Raw genomic sequence first — 14,600 nt, 5'->3', positions numbered from 1 at the left:
TGACATTCCTTGCTTCCCCTCGAATGCCATACGTCGCCCTTCTCTCTGATGTTTTCGCTGATGACATTACGTAAAATCTCCACCAAAATTTCATGACTCGGAAGCAGTTCGCTAACTCTCCTCTCAGATGTATCGCTAACAGTGAAAGTGCGTGGTACGCGCTCCTCGTTCGCGTAATACTACAAGTGAATCGTCGTTCCTGAGTAGTGATCAATATCGAGTTATTTCCTTTTGCGTGTTCCAGACTTATCAAAAAAAAAAGACAGAACAAGACAGAGGGAAAAAAAACGAAGAGATGCAGCTAATAGTTCTTTTGTTTGTTTTAATTTGGCGCTCTTCAGTTGCTATTGAATTCGGTAAGTACTCTCGGCGACTTCGATGACCGCACGTGCAATGAACTCTGACGCCCGCGCCGGTGATTTCAATGCTCGGTAAAGAAAGAAGTTTATGGTCGGTAGATTTCTAATATAAAGAAATTCGTAAAATACAACACTTAGAAAAATTTTTTCTTAGATTTTTCTTGACCAAAGTTTTGTAATCTTTTAGCGATCACGTGTCGGATTAAAACTTACGTAAAAGTATTTTGAAAAGAAACTTTCTGTAGCGAAGGTGGAGAGATTGGCACAAAATATTATATTCATTGAAGAATCAATTTGGCACGTCAGCGTTCAAGAAAAAAATTTATTTGACCTGTTGATGTACATACATACATATGTCCTCGTAGTAATAAGAAAAACTATTACTTTTATCCTGTCCATACAGTGTTTTTTATTACTCTGTTTTATATTGAAAGAATTAAAGAGATTAATTATATTATTTGTATTATAAAAATAATATATAAAATTAAAACTCAAGAATACTTAAATTTTATGACAACTTCATTCCTTGGACTATATAATAGAAAATTCAGAACATGCTTTTAAAGATTAGCGCGCTTTTTTTGTTATTTTGTTTTTGTTTTATGTCTAATGAAAGGTAGTATAATGAAAAAGTGCTTATAAAAATATTACAATATTTTTATAAGCGCATTCTAAAAATGTAGATCTATATGTGTGTGTATACATACATACATACATACATATTTGTGTGTGTGTGTGTGTGTGTGTGTGTGGGTGTGTGTGTGTGTGTGTGTGTGTGTATTTTGCAATAATATAAACATTTACAATATTTTCTGTAACTATTAATTAAATATAAAAATTTTTATTATAACATTTTTTATAATTCATATGTTATTTATACACCAAAGAAATTTTGTCAAATGATTAAAATAATTATAAAACGGATATTTAAATTACTTTTATCATCTTAATTTAGCTAAACTCTTAGATATTTCAACAAAAGTTAGTTCTTTTTGTGTATAAATGTTTTAATAAGTATTTATTGTGTATACATATTTTAATATTTAACGATTAACAATTTAATCGTTAGAAAAAATGTCACATAAATAAAGAGTAAAAAGTTTTATGTTTAATTTAAAGTCAAACAAGTTTAATATTATTGTAAAACTTTATTACATGCTACATAATTTAATATTCACAAATTATTCTGATATTTATAAATTGCAAATTTGTATAAATCTGTATAAAATTAATGTATTATTCAAACATATCGATAAAGTTTAGACGACCTAAACGATCGCAGCTATATCTTGATGCTAATTACAATTTTGATCCTCTCATGGAATAATTAGAGATACAGGTTCGAACATCAGTTCAGATATTATTTTTTGCAACAAATTATTTTCAGATTTTTCGAGTAAAGGGGAGGGGGATTCTAAAATGCCAGTAAGCATCAACATTTAGCTTATTAATTGTGTTTTAAGTTTGATGAATTTGTCGGCGCGCAGTTTATATGAACTAAAATTATTAAATTAATATGTTTAAAAAATTATAATCAGCACCAAGATCTAACAAGTTTTAAATCGCCTTCTCAACTTTATCGATATGTTTAAACATTTATACAGTCTAAAAATTTATTGTTAATGTATTCTATACAATAATAATGAAGATAAATTATAAAAGTATTTAAATAATTAATGTAAAACTTAAAAGAAATATAATTAGCATACAAGAGTCGGGCGCAGTTGTTGGGGCGCAAATAAAATATATTTCATTTAAAGTAATATGAACTTATTTAGCAAATGCTTTTGCCTTCTTCAAGTTATCTACAGATTTCTTAAAATTTTGTAATTTATCGTCATATTAATAACAACCTATACAAAGCTTTGCAATCGGCTCGTTATTGGCTCAGTAATAATTGTCCGAGTTGCGATACTGGAATAGTACTAATAACATATTAGCGCATTACTGACGCAGTATCATATAATAACTTGCTATTTAACTAAGTCTGAAATAAAAATTACAAAAATAAATAGTAGATCCTTACTAATTATCACAATTATAATATTAAACGTTATATTAGATGTTATTAAAACAATTTTAATAGTTACTTTTATTAATAAATTATTATTAAAAAGTTATTTTAATAAAAAAAGAATGAGATAGCAGATAATTAAACATTTTTGCGTTATTTTCGTTTTCTTTCCAATTAACAACTGCAAACTAGCGACACATTATATAGGAAAAAGTCTTATATTATTCGATCTGGTCAAAATTTGTTTATTAACATCTGTAAGAAATATATTTTGGTGTTAAATATGATTTTTGTGTAATTCTGTTAATATCTTTTAAACACAAATAAGTTCGTAAAGTTGCTGAAATCATGTTTTTCGACGTCGTGGATATCTTTCAAATGCTGAATATTCTGTCTGATATATTTTATTTCCGTCAATTTCAATATTCTTGCCATTAAAATAGTTGCGCATTCTTTATCATTTTTACACTCATTTTTATAGTTCTCCACAAATCAATGTCCAGTAGAAAGAACATCGCATCCAACCAATGGACTTTGGTTTTCGGTTAGATTTGCTAGAAGTACAGCATGTTATTCATTAATCTCTTAATTGCAATTAGTAGAAAATTATTAAAATTAGTGAAAATACACAAATAATACTATATTTTGTACAGAAGGTCTCGTACTAAAAGTAATGTTACCCATACGAAGACATTTCGAAAATTACTGTAACAGCGGTAAGCTACAAGCTATAAGCGGTAACCGCAGATCAAGGAAGAAATTATAAAGTTTTACTGCGATTTTTTATTAATTTGCTAAAGTATTTACATTATTTATGGTAAAATTCTTTAAAATTTTTTTTAATAATCCATAGCCATTATTGTATATTATAATTGTTTAAAATTTCTCTGTGTGTGATTGATATAAATATAGTATACTTACTTTTCTCTTTAGACCTTTGCCCTTTTTGAAGGTTTCACTGCTTATTCAAAAATAGGAATCTGTCATTGTTTGTATATTATAGGAAGCACTATTCTCAAATCATCCTTAATAGTATAATAATTACATATCAACTTCCATCATGCAATAATTATACATTTTATTTTATCTGTTTCTTTTAAATTATGTAATATATTTCTTTTGATGGAGTTGTTGACAATATTCTTGAAATGTTTATTCATTACTTTTTCAAAAATTAAAAAAGGTGTCATAACCGTTGCAAATTAATTATGTTAAAACACAATAAAACTATAAGTGTAAAACTTTATCGTACGTTATTATCTCTTTTCTTCAATACGGAAACTTCTATGTATGTATATTTGGTTATATCTCCTATTTTGTTAATATTACAACTGATATTTGTTTAACATATCAATGAGTTTCAAATCGCCTCACGGTCTACATCGGATCTTAGTGATGTTATTAAATCTAATTATTCTTAGCTTATTTATTTTTTATTTTTTTGATATTTGTTTTCTGTAAATAATTAATGTTGCACTTTCTTTGAAGATAAGTCATCGCAATCTATTATTTGGATTTTTATTATTAGTGTTTTATTTAAATTTTTTTTTCCTTGTCCCAGAGTAGCTCAAATTAATTTATTTCAACTATAATATCTTTCTTTCTACCTGTTGCAAAATTTTGCATATGTTTACTCATGTGCATAGCAAAGTATTATATTATCAAAATATTTCCTTTCTTCTTCACAGTTTTGCAATGTAATTATTTAATCTGATAATTTGCAGTAGTACTTAAACCGGGGTATTATATTATACTCTTTTTTTGTGGCAAAAGAACGATATTAAATTAACCAAATTATGGATTTATGAAAAAAACAATGCATATAAATTATCCATTCCATCTGCCTTCTAATAAAAATACTGAATTAATGCACATAAATTTAACTTAAAAATACACTGCAAAACATATCCTCTTTATATATAAAGGAAAGGCCCGCAAAAGAAGCATACATTTCTGTTATCACATGCAATGTACGGCAATCACATGCCGTACATTCACCACGATGGTTATACCGCGTCGATCGACATCCATAAATTAGCACTAACAATTAGCAATAAAAATATTTATTACAACTGGGAAAAGAACGGCCGTTATAGTAGACATTAATCCGTTCTATTTATAAAGAACATTATTATAAGACAATGCCCTACGTATATAATTCTGTTTTAATTTCACACTTATTTAAAGTGGAAAAAAAGTCACTTTCCGTTATAGTTTCGCGGAATTTATAGTGAATATGTTTTGCAGTGATATTATTAATAATTACTTATTTCTTGAGAATCAACATAGATACTATATTCTTCTACATAATTACGCGTCAAACATAACAATAATGATATCAGTACATTAAAACTGTTATTAACAATTATTTATAATATTGTACTAAGAACTAAAAAAAAAACTAAGAACTCCATTATATTTTATTAAAAGCTATACGAAGAAAATTGATTCTTGTGGAACAAACATTAACTCTCACATAAAATCCGAGAAACTAAAAAGAGAAAAAAGGAAACTCTTTATCTTTGTCTTAGAAATTGATATAAAGTAATGATAAACGTTTATTCATTACATATAGATTCACGCATTATCTAGTTTTGAACAAAAACAGGTAACTAAAATAATATAATTTAATGATTATTTAAGGTACACATTAAATATGCAAAAATTGTAGAAAAGTGTGCCAAAGTGCACTTTCAGCAAAAGAAATGGATATGTGCTGATTGTTTGTTGATACACTACATAACGTAATACCTTATTTTGTAATAGAATGTGAAGTTCTGCACGAGTGTGATGTTCTCAAGGAACATAGTGCTATCAAAACCGGAATACCTGGAAGTGAAAGTTACATTATGTGCGATTACGTGTATGCATTCAATTTTAATATGTACATCACATTAACAGTTCAATGTTAAAACGACTTACAACAATTTGTAGTCTTATAACAATTTGTGCAAATATCACACGTACTTACTGATTTAATTCAGCTGTTATAAATATTAGAAATAGTTAGACATAAAGATAAAGATGAGATTGTACAGCGGATTGCAGTGGATCTTGGTGCTGAATAATAATTTTTCTGTGAATTTGATATCTCCGACTGATACGTTATGAACTGCGCGCCGATACTTTATCAGTCTTGAAACAGTTTCAAACTATCCAGATATTAATGCTCAATGGCATCAAAGTTATCTTTATAGAATCCTCTCTCCTCAGAAAAGCTATAAATAATTTATTGTAAAAATTAATACTTCAGTCAGGGTTTGAACTTGAATTTTCTTACACAGTAACGTCTACCGATATATATAATATTCTCTCTAATAATTAATATATTTTAAAGAAATATCCTGTTTCGGGCGACGTATATATACAATAATAAGTTAAATATTTGACCAATGAAAATATTAAACATAAAAGAAGTTTGAATTGTATCTAACTTTTTACTTAGCTTTGCGCAACTAAAATAAAACATGAAAATTTTATAGTAAAAATTACTACAGTAAATAGTAAGCGGAGATCAAAGAAAGTAAATTATAAAAATGTTTACTATATCTTTCATCAAATTACTATATTTATTATATACACTACTTATGATATAATTCTTCGAAATTTCTTTTTATGGTCCGTAGCTACTATCGTACATAGTAATTTTTGATATAAAATTTTCTCCATGTCAGGATGTTCTGTGTGTGTGTGTTTGTACAGACCAAATCAATATCTATAAAAAAATTCCTCCCCTCTAAAATTATTTTGAGACAAAAATTCTCATATCAAAATGTCGAGACTATAGTTTTTAAATGAAAAATGTTTAAAATTGGCAAATTAAAATGCGCACAGGTATATCATCACACAAATAGTTTCTATTTGTTTCTGTATAATTTTCATTTTTTATACTAATTTTACACTTTTACTATGCGATATATCATACCTAAACACGAGAATTTTGGATAATTTGGCAAGTTTAAGCTTTTTAATTTAAAAGCTTAAACTTGACATTGTATTGTAATCTTAACATTTTAATTATCTTCTTAAGTTTATTTTCAAAACAATAAAAAATAGAAATAAAAGTCGAGTCAACAATTAAAAAAACGTCAAAATAAAATCAATTAACTAAATAATAATTCAACAAATAATTTTTTTGGTTTACAATTATTTATCATGATAATTTTATTTTTACAAAATTTTGCAGTATTATTAAAATATAGACATAAGGATTTTATTTTTTTATTATTAATAAGCCTAGCTTAATAAACCCATAAAAGTTTATAAAGATTTTTTTTCCCATAATATGCGTATTCGAATCTAGTGTATTAAATTACAAGATCGTGATGCTTGTTATGTCGGATAAATAAAGCAACAGTTAAAAATAAGAATAAGGTGGAGCATCGTAATTACATAAATCAGAGTTTTTAAGTTTCCTCTTTATAACTAAATAGCTCACAGCTTGAATTCGACTCAGAAAATATGAAGTTCTTAGATATTAAGAGAAAGCTAACCAAAAAATTAATATCGGAGTCGATACACACAGCTCAAAGAATAAATTTTGCTGCAAGTGCTTCTCAAAGTTGATCGGGGTCGATAATGTAGAGTTATTCGTGCACATTATTAACAAAATTTCATAAGTATTTTTTTATAGATTTGATTTTTATAAATAAAAATTCCTTATAAAAATGTAATAAAACTGGACAGTGTTTAATTGACCAGTAATTAACATTTATTTTAAGGAGTATCAAAAAAAGAATTCTTTTCCAGAATTAAAGTAAATGTATTAATATTAGTCTGTGATTTAGATTTAATATCGAAAAGGAAATTTTTATTTTATTTTGCTTTACTTATTGACTTTTCACGCGTATGTAAACAATATTTTTGTAGCCTAATTTTGTTTTAATTAAATAAATCTAAATTTTAAAACTCGATATTGTTCTTGTTATCTATAAATTTGAATTTTGTAAGTGCAAACTGTAGATCTATTATTTTAAGCAAATATTGTTAAGATGTGACAGCTTCAGACACTCTCGATTAAATTCATTGCAAATTATTAATTTTTTTCGTTTTTGGTATAAACTCCATAATACAGAACATAATAATGCGTATACTTTCATTCTGCAGAAGGATTTCCAAATCTATTAAAAAAATAAAAAAAATTTGCGATACAAAGGTTATGTCTTTTTATCGGTAAAACATCCTCAGCATATTCCCTTAAATGTACAAACAGATTCTAAACATTTTAATTAAACATACATGTTAATAATTAAAAAACTAAACTTGTTGAAATAATATAGCTCTCTTCCAATATTCGGACTGACAATAAATATTAAATTCTCATTTTATCTTTAGATGACTTACAAAAGACATATTTATCATTGACGCGTATATTTTATAAGTTTTGATAGTTCTAATTTTTTTGTATTATATTAAATTTAATTTATACGTTGACTAATTCTTTGTTTCTTTTTCTTCTATATTTAACGTCTGACAGTAAATAGTCTGTACGAGTTTCTCTCTTTTCTTTTTTCTTGTTGTATATTCGCACATAATTTAATTTAAATAAAGGATACATACGGCAATTATCACCAACTTAGTTTGCAACAATGCGGGTGTCCTTGAACATAGAGCTGTCCGATACGTTGATCATAGTGTACACCGAGTAAAGATACGCATGCGTTCAAATAATTAGTTTGAATATGGTTAAGGCTTTGTAAGTCGAAATGTTTAATAAATTATTCCTTAATTTTAAAGTTTAGATCATTATTTGGGCACTAATTACAGTGTTGACTCATTACCTTATTATGCGTTTTTCATAGATTATTTCAACATTTTGATATAAAAATTTTCATTTCGAAATGATCTTAGGAGTCTACCCGTAAGCATACTTATACACTCACGTCTTATATCTTTACATGACATTATCTACGTGAAAGAACACTTTGTTTTTAATATATTGTATTAATTTGCAGATTTTTATTATCCAATCTTTTGTGATGTTTAAGATGGATTGTCAATTATACGTTATTATTTTCAGAGGATCACTTTAGAAATTGTCACCCCAACGTATCAGGTTTTGACGTTTGTGTGCGAGAAGGATTAAATGCGATTCGACCTTATTTCAAAACCGGTTTGCCGAAATACAATGTGCTCCCGTTTGATCCCTTTTTTGCTAAAGAGATAACGGCTAAAAGAGGAATACCAAACTTTGGGTTTACTTTAACTCTACGGAATGTCACCGAAACCGGATGGTCCTTGAGTAAAGTGACAAAATTTGTTTCCGATCTTGCAAATTACAAGGTACATGCATTATCCATCAATATAATTATACATTAGATGTTTGATCGTTAAATGTCATAGTAAAAGTGGTCACTTATTATACTTTTTTTAATGTATAATTTTATGTAGATTTTATTGCACATATTTTATATTAAAGATAAAAATATATTAAATAACGATGGTATAATTTTATGTCATTTTTTTGTTTATTAAATTTTTTTTATTATGGAAAAAATTTAATTTGTACTATAAAAAGATCTTACAATTAGTGGACAGACGGTCGACGAAATAACTAAACAAAATATTGCATCAATTAGGTTACGTACACACAAAGTTTCCCAGAGAAATTTCTGACGGGAAATTACGAATTTAAAGGCACATGCTTCAGCTCCAGTATAAGCAATAGAGGAAAATTCACTCTCGCTTTATGTAAGTGTTGCTAACAAATTTGCATTCCATTACTAAATTTATTCGAAACTCGGTGTACAACATAAGAAAATAATTTATGCGATTTTTCGATTATTAATATAAAATTTAGTTGCACTAAATTAGCAGAAATGTTAAAAAAATTTTTTTATTTTATATACAATAGTCTTACAATTTTTTGTCTTTACAGATGACCTTATACAAACAACCGTCATTACCAAAGTGCCAGGACAGAAATTGCGGGCAAATATGGACGTTCAAGTTATTAGTGATTTAAAGCTTCACATTACAAATCTTCTATTTGGTAAACAATTCCTCGAAAATATTCTCGATAAAATCATCAATAATACATGGCAATCAAGTTTCGTTCTAACGAAAGGTCTAATCAATGAACTCGTTTCGACCGCTTTCACAGATATCTTCGACTATGACTTTCGTAATTTTCCTTTCGAACAGATTTTTAAATCAAGACCAACCATAAATTAAATTGATTATAACTTTAAGGTATATATATATATATATATATATATATATTATATATATTATATATGTGATTAAATAGATAAAAGTAAATTTCTCAATTAATAAATAAGTAAATAAAAAATTATTATAGATTTGTAAACAATTTGTCTGTCAGATCATTTACAAAAGAGTAAAATTTATCGACAATAAATTTCATGCAACTCTCATTGTGTTTACAAACAATTGTATATGAATTATGTTAAGTAAATAAATGCTTTTCTTTTTTACAATCTACACATTTTTTGTATAATTTCTTAATTAAGTTTTATACTTAAAAAATTAATTATGTTTTATACTTAATAAATAAATTAATGGATATTGAAATAGTAAATTAATTAGGTTTTTTAGTATAAATTAATTTTAATACTTTATTAATATAAAATATTATATTTTCTGCATACGTTATAATGAATGCATTATATCTACGAGGAATGCTAAGTATATTAATAGCAGAACAAAGTGTTTGTTTTCTGTCTCAATAGCTGTTCACCTTGAAAAAGTCGCGGTCTTTGAACCTGAGTTTTTATAGAACACAAGAAACGTCATTACAAATCATTGAACCGAAGAATTTTTATTCATACTAATTGTTATTAGATTATATGTTAATTTTAATTTACAGATAAAATTTATATTAGTCAAAGTATTATCTTTGAGCTCTCATCATTTTAAATGCGGATTTTCTTTTAAAGACAGGTTTGTTGATATTCATCACAGAAAGATGCAGACTACGTGTTTGCACGAAGCGCAAGAAAAATGAACAGATTGACTTCAGTATGGAATCTTAACCCTAGTATGCACAACCTTGTACTTATATTTATCGTATTATACATAAATCATGGTTGGATTTGGTTGGAAAGTTAATATTCTTTTAAAACAAAATTTAAAAAAGTAAAAGTTAATTACAAAATTAATTTAGTTACGTTAAAAATTACAGGAACAAAAAGTTGACTTAGTTAATTGTTGTGTTCAGATTAGTTTAAGAATTAAAGTTAACTTTTTGTTTCTGTAATTTTTAACGTAACTAAATTAATTTTATAAGCCACTTAACTTCTACTTTTTTAAGTTTTAAAAGAATATTAACTTTAAAAAGTATAATTTATATTAACTTAAAATATTACAATATTAAAAAAAATTACATGGTTGTAAATAATAGAGGAGAAGGTGGCCAGTGCAGATAATATGGCTACCCATATTATCTCCGTTATTAGTTGACGAATTCTAGTAATTATTTATGATATTATTTGTTTAATAGCCTTCTATAATAATGCTAATATGACAAAACACAACAGTCAACATTTATTATAAGGTATTTATACTTTTAAGAATTTCGAAAATTTTTTGAGATACATTTTAACGTTTAATTACTGCACATACTTCCTCATTCTTTTTAAACTTAACCGCATTATCACCTAAATGTATGCACACTTGAGTACTTTTTTATTATTTAACTCTTTATTCGGCTGTATATATCTCGAGTCATACAAAATTAAACGATGATATAGGATGTTGGCAATATAGCCATTTAAGTGTGCTAGTAATGTGGTCACTTCTCTCTCTTTCTCTCTCTCTCTCTCTCTCTCTCTCTCCGAGATCTTTATATCGAGGAACAAAATTCCTCGATAAATCGATTAAAGGCTTAATTTAAGGCTGTTAATTTTTTTAAATTTTTTATATGAATAGGTTGTTTAGATTTAAAGTTATTTTTATTTAACTTTTATTAAATGTGATTAAAAATCACCTGTTTTGATATAACAACTTATTTTGTATAAATATATAGATTTCTAACAAAATATGTGACCTTTTTAAACAAAACCAATTTTTTTACATTTATTTTTGTGGTGGCCATATTATCCTCCTTATTTCTCTTTGGCCCATTATGCAGTATCGTTACACTTTTATAAATAATGTATGATATAATAAATATTTTATAACTTCGAATTAAAAATCTAATGAACAACACTTTGATGAATATAATCGTAAAATTTCAACTTAAAACATTAATTATTAACAAAGTTATTAAATAAAATATAAATAGGCGGCCATATTATCACCTTCTCTTCTAATGTAATTACAGTATAGATCATTAAATAAATAAATAATAATTATATTTGTAACTTAAAGTAAAAATTAAATTAAATTAAAAGTTACTAAAATCAACTTAAACTATTTTATATGTTGCTAGTAAATAAATAACGATAATCAAATATTTGTTTGATCAATCACTTTATTAGGAATAATAATACAGTACGACGTTACGACCGGACGCTTTACGGACCTTATTAAGTGTATCTTAATTCATCTGTTCAAAGAAGTCAAAAATTATATTTTAAATGGAACTATTAACTGTTGTTTCGGAATACCTGTTGAATGACACGTCTACACTTCGCAATGTTTGGTAAAAGAAACAAGAGGAAACAAGTTTCTTCTGTCAAACGTTGCGGAGTGTGGACGTGTCGTTCAACACGTATTCTGAAACAATAGCTGATAGTTATATTTAAAATAAAATTTTTTATAATAAGTTAATTCTTTTAATAATTTTAATAAAATTTTTTACTTCTAACGGATTAATTACGATACATTTGATAAGAACCGGAAAGCGTTTGGTCAAAACGTTGTGCTGTATTATTATTCCTAATAAAGTGTGCCAGATTGGTCAAATAAACAATTGATTGGCGTTAGAAGTTATTAACTTTATTACGTAACTTCAAACTTTTTAATTAGTTAGTACCAAAATTTAAAAAATTAACAAAGGAGTAATAACAATTAAATATAACAAATATACATTATGTAAGAATTATTGTCGATAAAAACAGTTAATAAATAGGAACTTTTTGAATATAATCTTATTATATCAAAATTAATTAACCATATCAAGTTTATTTATGTTGTTATTTAAATTAATTGTTTATTAAATTTTTTAGTTAAATTAATAAATAGGATTTCTAGATAATTTAAAATTTTAATTAAAAAAGCTATGTCAAAACGTTAAGAAAAAAATACAAAGTTTGTGATAAAAATATACGAATCAAAATTCTTTAATATTAAATTAAATTGAATCGATAAAACTTAACTTTTACTTCACAATATAATTATTGATAGATAAAAATTAATACATAGGGAAAAGAAAGAAAGATTGTTAATACTAGCATGAGCTTCCTAAAGCGATAGCCTGTTTTTCTTGGAAATTAAATTCTGCTCTAAGCAAAAAGGAAATTAATATACTAATATAAGGAAATTAATACTAATATTATCTTTTTAAATTTTAAATAATTAAATAATTAAATTATATATATATATATATAATAAATAAATTTTATATATATACACACATGTATAATATATATTGTATTCTATCAGATTATATATACATATACATGTATATATCATATAATAGAAGACAATTTCTAGTTTAAATTTATGTTTTTCTAAAACTTTATTTTTAGTTCTTGTTTAAAAAATATTATTTAAAAACAAAATAGTACGCCAGTATTGATAATCTTTCTGTAATGAAAAATCTTCTTGTAAGAAAGGTTATATTGCTTATACATGTATTATAATATAATCATTTTAAAATGTAATTTTATAAAATTGTTGCTATATGTGATTCGTATTTGAACTTATTGGATTTTTAAACGACTTAGGTCCAAAATAGAAATCAAATTCAAATCGAAACAAATCTTATCTAATTTGAATCGTGTCGATCAAGAAAAATGTATTGTTTTCTATTAGCAAGCAAAACTTTGATTAATGTGTAATAAAATAATGTCGTTGTATTAATTACCATCTTCAAAAAATTTTGTCATCCTAACAAAATATTTTAATTAAACGAACTTTTTAAGTACCACAACGATATCATTTAATTAACTGTATATCAACCAAATTTTGCTCAATATTTCTGTCAGTATAGTAGTATAGTGTAGTATTCAATTTCTAAAACGTTATTTGTTGTAAGCTTTACTTCGCGGGGTTGGTTTGCAGGTTAACCCTTCAATTGTGTTTTTTCCTCACGTTTAAAGGCAGGAAGTATGACCGACGATCTTCCGCGAACATATGCGTGAACAAGTCGGAAACGTGACTTAAAACGAACGTGACCAAGGCGATTAACGGTGCTTAACATTCTCCTACTCTCCTTTTGGCTGTACTATGACGTCCATTCTGACGTCTATCAAAACGCTTTCTTTCTCTTCGTCACTCATTATTGACGATTGTCGCTGTTTGAACGTCTCACATTCAACTGTTTATCATTTTGTCATGCTTTTAAATTCAGGCTATGCGACTATACTTAAATTACGCAATTTAAGAGACCAATCAGTTGCATCAATAGATCGTATTTGATTTATTAAGAATATTTATTGCATGCGATGTATTTGATTTGTCTAATTATCCGATTTGCTAATTATCAGAAGCAGAGAAAACTGCTTTTTCTATGCCCTTTCCAATCATTAACCGCGCGTACCACTTTAAAATAGATCAGATAAAAAAAGAAAATTATAAACAAACGTTGGCAATTATTGGGAAAGTAAGGTCATAAATTAATCAATAGTTTCTGCATCTCCTTCATCGGCTTCAGGTCTGCTCATTGGAGGATTATCTTATAGTACATAGTTTACTGCAGTTAATTTAAAGTTAACGTTGGTAAAAGTTATAAAGAAAACCTTCCATAAAATTTGCGTCGTTTCCTCCGCCTTTTTGCGTCTAGGAAAGTTGATTGGCGAAATCTATAATGATACTGGCGTGACTTTGTTGTTTCGCTATTTAAGATTCAATTTTATTAAAATTTATTTAAATTAAGAGTATAGATCGGGAAATTAAAAATTTAAATAGAATTAAAGTAACAGAAAATATGTAAAATTATAAAAAGCCATTTTCATAATTTTAAACGTTTATAATTTAACAGCTGTAGCTCTGTGCTACTATGCAATTTTTATTGATTGTATATATATACAACATACTTGCACGCTTATTTGTATATAATTTGTTTTGCACTTGTACAAGTTAAAGAGACAAGTACGTATTCA

At 26.4% G+C, this 14,600-nt stretch overlaps 1 protein-coding gene and 1 long non-coding RNA gene across 2 annotated transcripts; one reads left to right on the top strand and one right to left on the bottom strand.

Annotated features, from left to right (window-relative positions):
- Nucleotides 1-101: 101 nt before the first annotated feature.
- LOC105837595 (circadian clock-controlled protein daywake) lies at nt 102-9,564 on the top strand. The gene is made up of 4 exons (XM_028190517.2): nt 102-356; nt 8,393-8,655; nt 8,952-9,063; nt 9,251-9,564. The coding sequence occupies exons 1-4, from the start codon at nt 296-298 to the stop codon at nt 9,544-9,546; spliced, it is 732 nt and encodes a 243-aa protein (XP_028046318.2). The 5' UTR covers nt 102-295; the 3' UTR covers nt 9,547-9,564.
- LOC118646183 lies at nt 4,791-14,049 on the bottom strand. The gene is made up of 3 exons (XR_004963735.1): nt 13,541-14,049; nt 5,345-5,591; nt 4,791-5,202 (listed from the first exon to the last, which is right to left on the bottom strand). It is a non-coding gene; the product is annotated as an uncharacterized LOC118646183 (long non-coding RNA).
- Between the last annotated feature and the right edge of the window lie 551 nt (nt 14,050-14,600).

Source organism: Monomorium pharaonis, chromosome 6, assembly GCF_013373865.1.
Source record: "Monomorium pharaonis isolate MP-MQ-018 chromosome 6, ASM1337386v2, whole genome shotgun sequence".
NCBI lineage: Eukaryota > Metazoa > Arthropoda > Insecta > Hymenoptera > Formicidae > Monomorium > Monomorium pharaonis.
This window is presented reverse-complemented; position numbering and strand designations above follow the sequence as displayed.

Coding starts and splice junctions, on each gene's coding strand:
- LOC105837595 (XM_028190517.2), top strand. CDS start 296: ATGCAGCTAATAGTTCTTTTGTTTGTTTTAATTTGGCGCTCTTCAGTT. Junction 357..8,392: donor TTCAGTTGCTATTGAATTCG/GTAAGTACTCTC, acceptor TATTATTTTCAG/AGGATCACTTTAGAAATTGT. Junction 8,656..8,951: donor CCGATCTTGCAAATTACAAG/GTACATGCATTA, acceptor TGCATCAATTAG/GTTACGTACACACAAAGTTT.